This window comes from Lactuca virosa, chromosome 8, assembly GCF_052849685.1.
Source record: "Lactuca virosa cultivar CGN04683 chromosome 8, Lactuca_virosa_CGN04683_v6, whole genome shotgun sequence".
In the NCBI taxonomy this organism is placed as follows: domain Eukaryota; kingdom Viridiplantae; phylum Streptophyta; class Magnoliopsida; order Asterales; family Asteraceae; genus Lactuca; species Lactuca virosa.
In genome coordinates this window covers 119,674,212-119,687,294 of record NC_136433.1, presented here as the reverse complement: position 1 = coordinate 119,687,294, position 13,083 = coordinate 119,674,212, and the positions used below count along the sequence as shown (strand labels likewise).

The following is a 13,083-nucleotide window of genomic DNA, read 5'->3' as shown; positions in this document are numbered from 1 at the left end:
GCATGCCTGCCTAACTGTAGCTAGCAGTTCGGGTGTGGGATTGTCAGTCCCGAATAGATCTATTCACAAATCTCAGGCTCTCCCTCCAGGAGACTCTGGTTATACTATGATAGGATTTATCCCTGTACACCTAAGGGTACAATGTTGAAGTAGTGTCTCACAGTATCGTACAATCTAGTTTACATGTGGTGTTGTAGCATTATACCGTAATGAAATCCGTATGTATACCGTATGTAGTGACAATTATAGTTATGAATGTCATGTTCATGTAGTGATGTAAACCATAAACTAAATCTGTCATAGTGTATTTGCTTAGTAGTGAAAGTTTCTGTACTTGTTACGTTTCGAAAATCCCAAACTATACCGATTATAGTTTGCATGTAAAGCGTAGTGAATAGCGAGTTCGGAAAACTATGCAATTTTTTTTAGTGAAAACATCCCTTATGCTCAACATGGTACAAAAAGGGTTAAAGTATGAGAATTGCATGAGTTTTATACTTGTTATAAGCTCTTTGTAATAATTTACAAAAGCATTTATGGTTTAGCTTGTATTCCCCCCCCCCCTTGAAAACGTTATAAAACCAGTAAAAGTGTAGGGGTATGAGCTCACCGTTGTTGTGTGATAACGTCGACTGGAAATGAAGATCCTCGGGTTGTTGTACGTGACACTTAACGGAATCCTATTATCAAATAAATACATATATGTATCTAAATTAGCGATTTCGTTAGATAAAGTGTTAGAAGAACACTTGTACTCGGTTGAGGGATGTTACCGGGACTTGGTTGAATCAAGGGATCGAGTTTTCACCACTTAGGAGGCTCGTACTGCCGTGAACAAGGGTTTACGGTCGACAGACAGTTTACGACCGTGAACATGGTTTACGGCCGTGAACTGGGGTTTACGGCCTTTGAAGACTTGATGAGTTTGCGGTCGTAAACTCAAGAACAGGGTTTACGGCCTTTGAAGATGAGTCGTAAACTCAAGAACTAGGGTGCTGATTTTGAAGAAAAACGTGCTCTAGACGTCCCGAAATGACTCTAAAGGGTGTTTCTCGATGTTTTCCCGAAGATTGAAGGCGTTCTAGGTGTTTGCGGTCAAGAGTTTTAGATAGAGAAAGAGAGAGTTTCCGGTCAAAAGTGTTCAAACGAGGGTGGGGGTCTCATATTTATAGGGGTTTTGTGGTCGGTGGGCGGGGTCCACCCGACGCTGGCCGCAAACGAGTTTACGGCCGTAAACAGGTTTACGGCCGTGAACTCCAGTCACGCCGAGAACACGATGTTTTTCGAAAATAGTTCGAGTTTCGCGCGGTTTTTGGTTCTGACTCGCATATATAAATTTAATTATATAACACCAGATGATTTTCTAAATCAAACGTTCGACGGAAGGTTAATAAAACCCAAATTTTATTAACGTAAATCAAATAACAGAAACGAGAAAAAGTTGCGGGTTGTCACAAAACAACATGATGATCTTATTGTTCATATGCATGATAGTTTTTAAAAAACATATAAAAGTAGTACAAAACCATACTTTTTATCTAGAAATTGGTCGGTCAATTTGGGTTAAATTTTACAAATAGCATACTAAACAACAATTTTAGGTAGCAGATAAAACATAAATCAGATCAATGCAAGCTATTATATTATACATCGAAAAAAAAAATTGTATGTTTGACTGTTTTGCTAATGTAATGCTTTTTGTAATCACAAATATCTCAACAACAATAATAATAATATAGTAAACCTGCCATAAAAAATTAACACACATGCATTACTTAAGCCACACCACAATTCCAGATCATTAATCCAAAAATGAGTAATGCTTTTTGTAATCACACATATTTTCCTTTTTTTTTCAATGTGTTCTATCATCTGGAGTAGTGGGGACAACAACTTCAGTCGTCTCCATGCCTTTCTTTTTTATTTTTTGTTTCTTGCAGCTTTTTTTCATCTTCTTTGGAGAATTTGCACATTCCAGATTATCTACCAAGACTTAAAGACATATTATATTATGTAATGTAACCATACAAATGAAACAATGCCTTAACGGGGAAAAAAGAAACAGGGGTATTTTAGTCAAAAAATTGAAGATGGCAATGGAAGTTTCCAAAGTTTTTTTTGTTCATACATTTTAATAAACAACTAATATGCATCCTAAATAAATCTATATTAATGTTCAAATGGAAGCTACAAAAACCCAAAACAATTAATTTCATAAAAAAATTCCTAATAAGAACTAAAACTTTAAAACTCGTAATAGATGCAAAACTAACCATACATCAGAATATCAGAAGGCAATTTCAAAAAAGTTACCTTCAGATTCAGATTCATTCATGTATGATGTTTAATTTTCTGGCAACAGATAGGGATACATTAGGCAATATTAATCGAAAATTTTATTAGCAAAATCAACAGAAGATACAGTAGGCAATATCAGTGACATTTGAATTAGCAAAATCAATAGAAGATAAAGCAGGCGAGATCAGTAACATTTTTTATTAGCAGAATTGAGACAAAAAAAAAATTAAAAAGAATGCGTACCTTGAGAAGAAGAAAAGCGCACTGGGAATAATCTTTGGTAGTCAATCTCAATTTCAAGTTGTTGGTGACAAACACGATGCAGGAGATGCATTGATGGAGAAGATAAGTGGCTCGTTATATATAATAAGATGGCTTAATGATCATTGATTTCGAGGAAGAAGAACATGGATATAAATTGGAGAGATTATCGGCTCTTGATATTATCTTCATCAGAGAGAGAAATAGGAAGAGAGCAATCCGTATTTTGGAGGAAAAATGATTTTAGATGGTAACAAAGGCGTATTTGTAGTTCCCTTTTGTTATGATGATATCAACGAAATTGATCTAGTGGTTTAAAATAATCAATGAAAATCATTGAAGGGGTCAGATTGTTTTAGATGATGTAATTAGGTTTCTGGTTTAATATATATAGAGATATATGAAACTATGATTTCTAATTAGATAGATAAGGCAATTTGGTGTTGAGATACGGTTTAATTTCATAATATTAGTATATAATAAAAAAAATATCGCATCATTATAAAAAAAATATGATTTAAATAAAAAGATATATATTTATACATGAAAATATGATGTAACAAGACATGTATATATATTAAAATATGTATTTATACAAAAAAAACATTTATGTGAAAATATTTTACTTATATGTAAACTAGTGAACTTTTACGGGCCGTGCTAAGCACGGTCCACAGATATAGCCACAGGTTATCTTTATTGTTTATATCAAATGAAAGTACAATGCTATAAACAACTCGATTTTTTGAGATAGAACAATGGGATAAGTAAATGAAATAAGATTCTATAACAGATAAAAAGTTCTGACTTTAGAGCTTTCGGTTCATTTTTTGAGCTAGAATAATAGTTACATAGTTCTTCACACCGAAAAATAGACTTTTGTGTATACATCACTTGCATAATATATGAAAATTCATTTTCTGTTTAGCATTACTTTGAAAAGAGAAGGATAAACCGGTCATTTACAGACATTCAGACAAAAAAAAAAGATAAAAACAGACTTTGTGTGAACATCGTTTTTCTCCATACAGGCATCATTTACCTATTCAACACTTCCTCCGTATAGCACTAAATGAGAAAAGAAAAAGACTAAAAACAGTTAATGTATAATTTCTGATTTGAGATGCATACCAGGAGGTATATACCTGAAAAAAGACTTAGGAATCGCTTCTTGTGCATGAGGGGTAAGAGTTTAGACATTTGTTATTTGAGTATTTGGACAACATTTTATATAAGACATTTATTTTGTCAAAATAGCTTTAGACATTTGTTATTTGAGTATTTGACAATATTTTATATAATTGATACGATGTATAGAAATGAAAGAAGAATGTATTAAATCCATTTAAATATTTTTTAAGTGATAAATGAATAAAATCATGTCATTTGCTATAAAGTTATTACTATGGAAGTGGTGTGTATGATCCCCTATTTTGAAGCATGCTCTGTAGTAGCCTACACAATAAATTTACGAAAAATGTAAAGGGAAAAATGGGAAAAACAAATTTAAATGGTAATATTTGACAAAACTGGTAAAAACAGATGACCTAGTGGTCCGTCCAGCCCCTGTAAATTTTCCCTGTCCATGTGTGTAGGAAGTGGAAAGGACAAATTACCTTCATGATATGTTCTTTATTGTGAAAAGGTCAGATAAAAAAAGAAAAGCACATTAAACTAAACTCTGTACCTCATCTCACCATTTATATAAACACGACCAATTTTTTCCAATAGAAATGTGAAATTGTTTTTTAACAACATAAGGTTGAAAAAAACTAAAAAGTATTTACTTATTGCAAAATGACATCGTCATTTCCCAATGTAATTGTGAGATGTGATTCTTATCCACATCTTTTTAATGGTTTTTTATGTTTTGCAACCAACCGTACTCCGAAATTAATGTTCATATTGCTAAAAGGGTAAAAGATGGTCAATTCGTTAAATGAGATCATTCATTTTGATCATTTTTTGGTGATAAACTACTACTTATTTTCCATGACTCGACTAACTTACCCTAATAATAAAAGTGGAGAGACTATTAAAGGATGATTAAGGAAAAATTAATGTAAATCCATACCTACCTTGGAAGCAGACGTCATCCAGGTATGAACCATTGTTGCTCCAATGTAGATCCTTATTAGCACAAAAAAGAAGTTGCAAGTTAAAAAATGTTTATTTAGAAAGGTTAAATGCAACAACAAAAATGTACTTTCACTGTTTTGTTTATAATAACATCCAACTTTCTTTTCATCTTTGTACAACATTTTAGTGGGTAGATTTTTCAAAGTATAATGGCCTAGAAGAAAGAACAGAAGTACAAACGATATAATCAAGTTGATATTAAAAAAACAATGCCATAAAAGAAAAAAATAGGAACTACAATTATGTAAGAGAAAGAAATGAAATTGGCAATACATAGATAAATGAAAATACGTTTATGTTTCTTTCATTTAACCATTATAATATAACTATTTTCTTTAGTTAATTCCAAAAAAACAAACAAACAACAAGTAAATCTATAATGCTCACCCAACGATCTTCTTTCTTTTAAGCCATCACCTAAGAGTCCAACATGTTTTACATGATTAAGGGTTGCTTCCTGCCATACCAACAAAAGGGTAGTTTAGTAAAATTACACACATGCCAAAAAGATAGTCACTTTTTTCAGATAACACAGTTTCCATGAACATAATTCAACAACATTATATTGTTTTGTAACAACAGATTATATTATTCCCATTATTTAAAAATTTCAATATCATGTAGTTTAGTTACCCTTAGTTTCTCAGCAGTATGTTGATATTAAGCGACTTTTCCTCCTCGACCGGTAAATGCTTCTTTCAAAGTGTCAAAAAATGAAGGAGGAAACCGTTTCTTAACAATTTTGATCATCTTATCAAGTATTTTTCTCTCAGCCATTTGGCCATTAATGTTTTTGCTACAATTGTGTAGTCCGCAAAAACCCAATAAGGAATATGCATTCTGAAGACTGATTACCTCTGTTATGACTTATGACACGCATGGATCTCACACCCTACAATTAGTTAAAGCCACCAAAGATTAGAGAACCAAAAAGATTTGACTCTAAATTACTTTTTGTTTAACAACCGAATTCAATAGATTTATAACATCTCATGAAAGGATTATCATACCGATCAAAAGTGTTATGTAAGATCATCACTAAAACCTCAATTTCAGCATTGATTTCCCATTGTTCAAAGAATCCTTTTATACCAACTAATAAAATTAAACTAATTTTAAAAGTGATTTGTTTTTTCTTTGACTGAACTATATGCTTATAGTTGTATATGGTGAATATGTACCTCCAATCAAAACCCGCACCTGACCAATAAGTGGAAATGAAAATTTGAATTATTAATGAGATCTTAATTTTCCTTGGCTCTAGCCTCATCTAATGCCATTAATAAGCAATAATTGCTTGAATTTACGACAAAATCACAACCAATTGTGTAGTCTGCAAAAACCCCAATAAGGAATCTGCATTCTTAAACCATAAAAGCTCGAAAATATAACACATGGAATTTATAAGGTTGGTCCTCACAACTTCTTCTGTTATAATCAATCTCAAGAGCACCACAAACATCACTATTAATGTCACAAAGTCATTTGCATGATCAAAATATAAACCTTAACAAAATCCCTTGATGTATTTTTCAAAATGCACTCAAAATTCATTTTAAAAATATTAAAAATAATAATTTTTTTTTTTGCCTCAAATCCATTAATCACAAGCATGTAAATGCATACAATAAATACATGAGCTTCAACTTCGGTTTCAAGATGACAGGTGCTTTTGTAGACAGAGTAGCATTTCATATCTTTACAAGGTCACACACTTATGGTAGGTTAGGGGAGAGTGATATCAAATTAAGGTCATTCAATACATTAATCCCAAAACATAATTTTATTTTATTCTTTTATAGATTACCAATAAGAATTTGTTAAGAATATCCCTAATCTCCTTTAAAAATCCAAATCGTTTTCTTAAATACATGTTAAGATTCAAAACAACACGTATTAAGTTTGATTGACAACTCCAAACATTTTTTTTTTGGTTTTACCACTATCAACACCATCCAATCATAACCCATATGTAAAGAATGCATTTTGTATTAAATCCCTTACTCACAAAACTGTAAACGCCATACAAGAAATGGGTTTCAACATCATTTTCAAATCACAGGTGGTTTTGTACACCATAAAGCGGGCCATTTCTTCCAAATTAAAGATCTTAACTACAGTTAGAGGTGGGTTGCCCATCCGCTTAAGCAGGTTAAAATTTTTTATTTTCAGTAATTGCATCACACAAATTAAGAATATGACGATAAGAGCTTCTCTTTTTGCCAATGAAATGGGAAAGTCTACGAAGTATAAAGTCATAAAATTAACTCGTAGAGGGCAGAAGCTGATGAAAAAAACCCCAAAATAATCAAATATTACAAAAATAATAGGTGTACCGTGTATAGTATGCTCTCAGAAACTGACAATCAACAAATTCAAGGTCATTAAAAAGGTAAAGATTAGTGTTTCAGAAGAAAGTATCGAAGTCTTGGAGACGACAAACAACTTACATAAAAAAATATGAGTTTTAACGAAAAAAAATGTAGTTGATAGCGGGAGTATACCTTGACGTCGCCACTGAAAGTCTGACATGCAATCGACATTTTGTAACAATAAATCATTTGAACTTCACCACCATAACAAGTGGTATGACGAGCCCTAGCCAATTCAACTTTGACTGAACCCAGTAATACTTTGATGGGGTAGAAAGGAACTAAAATTGATGAAAAGAAACTTATCAGGAGGGATAACAGCCAACAAATCTTGGAAGCTAGCAAGACACGTTTAGCAATTTAGAACCCAATTGGGGAAGAAATTATGTGGGTAATTGATGTAGGGTTCTTGGCAGTCGATGGAGAAATTAGACCAGCACCCAATTGACGTTAGGTCGGTATTACCTGTTTTGGTGGTGATGAAGCATGCGCCTCTAACCAGATCCTGTGGAAATTCTCATGTAAAGATTATAACCTTGAAATGGAACCCTATTAGAGGAATAAAAATAGAGTTGGCGTGAAGAGGAAGTCAAGAGGGTGACTCAGCCACAATCCAGGAGAGGTGGCGGTAAAAGGGAATCCAAGAGTGGCAAGCAGCTCGGGAAAAGTCAAGGAAAACCCACCGCCAAGTCTTCTGCCTCATAGTGAGATCAGTCTGACCGGAAGCAAGCAGGAAGACAACTTTCATCAATAGCCAAACGACGCCGTTTCTTGAACCCCAATGTCGTCAAGCTGATGTAGGGCTGAAAGGAGTTTAAACAGGCAAGCATGCGGCTTACCTCCAGCTGACGGAGGCGTGGTCAAGCAGGCAAGCAACCAGCATACCGTGAAATGACGGAGGCATGAGCAATGGTCGGTGGAAGCTGCTTGTCGACGTAAACACCTTAATCTTACAGAAAAGGGTCTCACATATAGGTATATGATATATGTTTATATAATATTTACATATTAGTGCGTAATAATATGTATTTTGGTATAAATTAGTGTACGAATCGCTATATTGGAGACCATTGCGGTTGTAGGGTACAAGTGGTGATTAAAACAGGAACCGAATGTTTACAACTGATAACTAGGGAGAGGTGGCTCTCAACAAATGATTTCTAACAGAAATGTCAAGATATATCACAACCTAACACCGACCTTCTACTTATATATCTAACTAGTAAAAAGACATAAAAGCCTTTTCGTCATCTCTCTTTTAGGCTTAGCATAGTTAAAATGTGTACAAAATAAAATAATTGCTGACTAAATATATATAAAAAAACTAAGATTAGTGACTAAATATACATCAAAATTTACAATAAACAGTCATAACGATATTTTGTTCAATTACAAGACATGTAAAAAAAAACTATAGTGACTTAATGTATACAACAAACTCATTAACCCTATTTTTTTTTATTACACCTTAAATTTTGAAAAGAAACGCAATCTTTCAACATTTGAAACTTCAAAGATTGGTCAATCCCGCAAATATTGTTCATCTACATTAACTTTCATCATTCATCTTGAAAGAAACCCAAAAGAATATTGTCATCACAAAGAGCATCAAGACAAAACATATAAGATCTCTAACATATAAAGGCAAAAACCAAACAGAAAATCAATTTCTAGGAAAGATAAACTCAAAATCAAACACATCAATGTGAGATCAGACGCCATTTCTTCCGTTACACAAACATCAACATGATTATATTGATACAAATACAACCATGTAAACATGCAAAATTGAGAAATTCCCAAACGACAACACAACTAGTTTTGCTTTATTCTGAATCAGCTTACTCAAAAGCATCATATACCTACCAAAACGTATCCTTACAGTTGTTGAGAAAAGATGGGACACAATTGAAGGTTAGAAAAGGGAGCTTCCAATCTAACTAATGAAATTACTCCAAATTCAAATTCAAATTCAAATTCATGTGAATTTTCATTTGTATATAAGAGCATCACGTCCAGGTCCAACACCAATGTAATGAATCGGAACACCAACAAGTTCTTCTATTCTTTCCACATACTCACGTGCAGCCTTTGGAAGATCCGCATAGCTCCTTACAGACGAAATATCAGCCTGCCACCCTGGCATACTTTCATATTCCACCTAAAACACAAAATAAAAAAAAAATCTTAGAATTTGATTCCAAAACCCTGCAGTTTAGAAGAATGAAAGAAAAAGTGTAACTTGCCTTTGACTCCTCAAGATCAGTTAAATCAGCAGGAAACGAATTCATAGGTGTCCCATTTGTATGCTTATAAGAAACACCAAGCTTAATCTCAGAAAGATCCGATAACACATCAAGTTTGGTCAAATTCAGAGAAGAAAACCCATTAATTTGACAACCATATTTCAGAGCAACTACATCAAGCCAACCACACCGGCGAGGGCGGCCGGTGGTGGTGCCAAACTCCTGCCCAGCTTGCCGGAGAAGATCACCATCCTCACCCAGCAGCTCTGTAGGAAAAGGTCCAGACCCAACTCTAGTAGTGTATGCTTTTACCTACATCATGAATCATGATTGTTAGTTAGATATGATATGATATGACATGAGATAAAAGTCTCTGATACCATGTTTAGATAGATATGTCATAAGTAAACAAGTCTTAGACTTACCACACCAATCACATCACCAAGGACTCTAGGAGCAATCCCAAGTCCTGTACAGATTCCACCAGCTGAAGGACTTGAAGATGTGACAAAAGGGTAAGTCCCAAAATCAATATCCAACATAGTTGCTTGACCACCTTCTACAAGAATCTTCTTCTTTTGTGAAATGGATTCATTCATGTAATGAACTGTATCACAAACAAACGGTTCCAACCTCTCCGCAAATCTTTTATACACTTCAACTTCTTTTTTGAGTACTTCCGGGCTGTATTCAAAACCCTGGAATCTTGAAGCTGCATCTGATAACAAAAGATCAAGCTTATCAGGAAAGGTGTCCATATGCTTCAGATCGCATACTCTTATGCCATTACGGATGACCTTGCTGGAGTAGCATGGCCCGATTCCTCTCTTGGTAGTGCCAATGAAGGATTTAGCTAGCTCAGCTTCTCGAAGTCCATCTATTTCTTGATGATAATCGAATAATAAGTGAGCTCGATCTGAAATTAAGATCCTTCCCTTACATGAAACCCCATTGGATTCAAGGTTGTCAATTTCTTGGAAAAGTCCAGGAAGATGGACTACAACTCCATTTCCTATTACACACATCGTCTCCTCGTTGAGAATCCCTGAGGGAACAAGATGAAGCGCGAATTTCTTTCCTTCCGAGTTGTAGATAGTGTGTCCGGCGTTTGCTCCACCCTGAGAGATTCAATGACATTGAATAATGTAAAAGTCGAGACAGAGTTCTTATGATCAGAAGATGGAAATCTCTCTTCCGATAGAAATGTCACAGAGAATGTTAGCCCTGGCGATTTGAATTTAAAATCGACGGCGTATACTTTACATGCATAATCAGAATATGAATTTATGCATCTTAAACCAATACATTTTGCAAGCATTTGAAGAGAGGAAAGTACCTGACAACGAGCAACGACGTCGAAGTGCTTTGCCAAGATGTCAACGAGCTTGCCCTTGCCTTCATCACCCCACTGGCAACCCAACACTCCCGATACCTGACCTAATGACCCGATTCGACTCGGTATTTCACCCTTCCTTTCTTCCAGGGTTACGATCGGAGAAGCTGAACATGAAATTGAAGCATTTCTCCGGTGGTATGAGTGGTGGTGAAGAGAGACGTGAGAAAGTCCGGTCGTTGTGTAGCTCCGAACGTTTCCGTTCAGAGACCTGAACGCGGTTGCGCTAGGGTTTGTCTCTAGCTTCACGGAGCTGATGTTCATGGCTGTGAAAGTGAAAGGACTGAGAAAGATGCGCGAGGGTTTCGGCAGTCAGGGGTGGCGGAAGACGGAAGTTTTGAAGAAAATTATAGGGTTAATTGCTTCAAGCCCTTCAATTGAGTAGATTTTTACAAAATAGTCCCTCTGTTTATGTGGTTAAAGCAGGATACCCCTTCAAGAAAAACACTTTAATAAAAAGTGAATTACATTTTTTAACCTTTATACTTAATAATTTAATTGCTCTTTTTGGATAAATATGCAAGAATTACAAAATCTAATGACACTATTCTATTTTCACAAATATTTTTGTTTAACATTTTTCATCTAATATAAGAAGATTGCGTGTTTAATTGCTTATCTACAAAAATATGAATTGGACCATAAGGCACATGAGTTCATGAACGTGAACTCGTGAAGGATATTTGGATGCAAACTAATAGTCAAAAGCAAGCTTAAATCGATTAATTATTTAAGAAAAAAAACAACCTTACATAGATTACTATATCAATTTAAAATAAAGTTAAAAAAAAAAAAAAAATCTACACATGTAAGAAGGTTACTTACACGTTGGTTGAATGCGTTATATTTTACATATAAGTTTAAACCAAATAAAGAAAATACATTTGAATCCTTATTGGCATATTACACCAAATAATATATTAAAAAACAACCAGTTTCCTAAAATAATAATTTTGGTTACTTAGTCCTTAAATTTTAAAAGAGAAAGATAAAATTCTAGCTAATCATTATAGCTTTTTCCAAAATGAAGTAAAAAAAAATGAGAGGTTTTTCAAAATAACCATTAATTTCGCTAAACCCTGGACCTGAATTTACGTTTGGACCTTTGAAATGCATATTACAGCGTCATTTTGAAAAGAAAAAAAAAAGGTTAAATGCATTTGACTAACAAAAATGTCAAAAAGAAAAGGAAAAATGTTATACATTTTGGTTTAAAAGGTCTCTTATGTTATTTTTTGGTTTTATAAGAGCATGAATTCACATTTTACCAACAAAAATGTCAGCGTCATTTTGAAAAGAAAAAAAAAAGGTTAAATGCATTTACCAACAAAAATGTCAAAAAGAAAAGGAAAAATGTTATACATTTTGGTTTAAAAGGTCTCTTATGTTATTTTTTGGTTTTATAAGAGCATGAATTCACATTTTACCGGCTAATTAGAGATTTTAACCCAACTCAATCGTTTCCTTGCCTAGTCATCACCCAACTCAGTTAGAGAGTCAACTCACCCAACTCGGATGACACATCACCGACTCACGAATGAGTTGGCTTGCTTGGGCCCTAAGGGTTTAGTGGTCCCCTGGTATATAATAGAAGGATCTGCTGGACAAAACCCTAAAATATAGTTACTATTTTCGGCCAAACACTAGCCGACAACCATTCGACAATACTCCCTTTTCCCTTCACTGTCTTCACATGGATCCTACCCCACCACCATCACCAGATACTATAAACTCCAAATACTCTATAAGCTCAACAGACGGGCTTAACTTGAACGATTTGCACACGATCTTTTGTGACTGTGGTGAAAAGATAGTTGAGCAACAAGGTCAGGTCGAGCGTATGAAGGAGGAGATGGGTCGAGATTACCTTCATTCCATAGTGGATGTCCTCAACATGCAGCAAATGTTTGACCATGTTGAGAAGCAGATTAAAGCGATTGCTCTGTTGGTTGTGGGTGTTGTCATCGTCATGTTTCTGGTCATGATTTTCATCATTCACTTGATAATCAGCAAGTGAATCTCATGGACATGGGTTGTGGTGGTATGCTAATCTAGTACTTGTAGTCTATTGTTAGGTTTAATGGTGTTTCTTGTTATATACGTTATTAGGATTATGTGTGTTTAGTTTGTGTTAATGGTAATCCAGTTTGTGTAGGTAGTGGTACTCCAGTGGTGGTTGTAATGGTAATGTTTAGATGCATTTTGAAGTCCTAATTACCTGTAACAGGCATTTTGGTATGATATTGGTATAAATGTAAATTGGAATACATGCCTGATAAAATCAGGCATGAATGGCTTATAATTTCTTGCGTTCATTGGTGTTGTTTTAGGGTAACTTTTGGTGGATCCATGAACACGATAAGCAGTAGAAAAG

At 34.4% G+C, this 13,083-nt stretch overlaps 1 protein-coding gene across 1 annotated transcript; it reads right to left on the bottom strand.

Annotated features, from left to right (window-relative positions):
- Nucleotides 1–8,800: 8,800 nt before the first annotated feature.
- LOC145133190 (adenylosuccinate synthetase, chloroplastic-like) lies at nucleotides 8,801–11,051 on the bottom strand. Its single transcript, XM_079068123.1, has 4 exons — nucleotides 10,653–11,051; nucleotides 9,742–10,434; nucleotides 9,317–9,628; nucleotides 8,801–9,231 (listed from the first exon to the last, which is right to left on the bottom strand). The coding sequence occupies exons 1-4, from the start codon at nucleotides 10,971–10,973 to the stop codon at nucleotides 9,061–9,063; spliced, it is 1,497 nt and encodes a 498-aa protein (XP_078924249.1). The 5' UTR covers nucleotides 10,974–11,051; the 3' UTR covers nucleotides 8,801–9,060.
- Nucleotides 11,052–13,083: the final 2,032 nt, after the last annotated feature.

What these genes read in the sequence shown, in the direction of transcription:
- LOC145133190 (XM_079068123.1), bottom strand. Translation starts at nt 10,973, where the DNA reads ATGAACATCAGCTCCGTGAAGCTAGAGACAAACCCTAGCGCAACCGCG. An exon ending in ACGTCGTTGCTCGTTGTCAG is followed by an intron (nt 10,435 to 10,652) that starts GTACTTTCCTCT and finishes TGAATCTCTCAG; the next exon opens with GGTGGAGCAAACGCCGGACA. An exon ending in TTGGTGATGTGATTGGTGTG is followed by an intron (nt 9,629 to 9,741) that starts GTAAGTCTAAGA and finishes TTCATGATGTAG; the next exon opens with GTAAAAGCATACACTACTAG.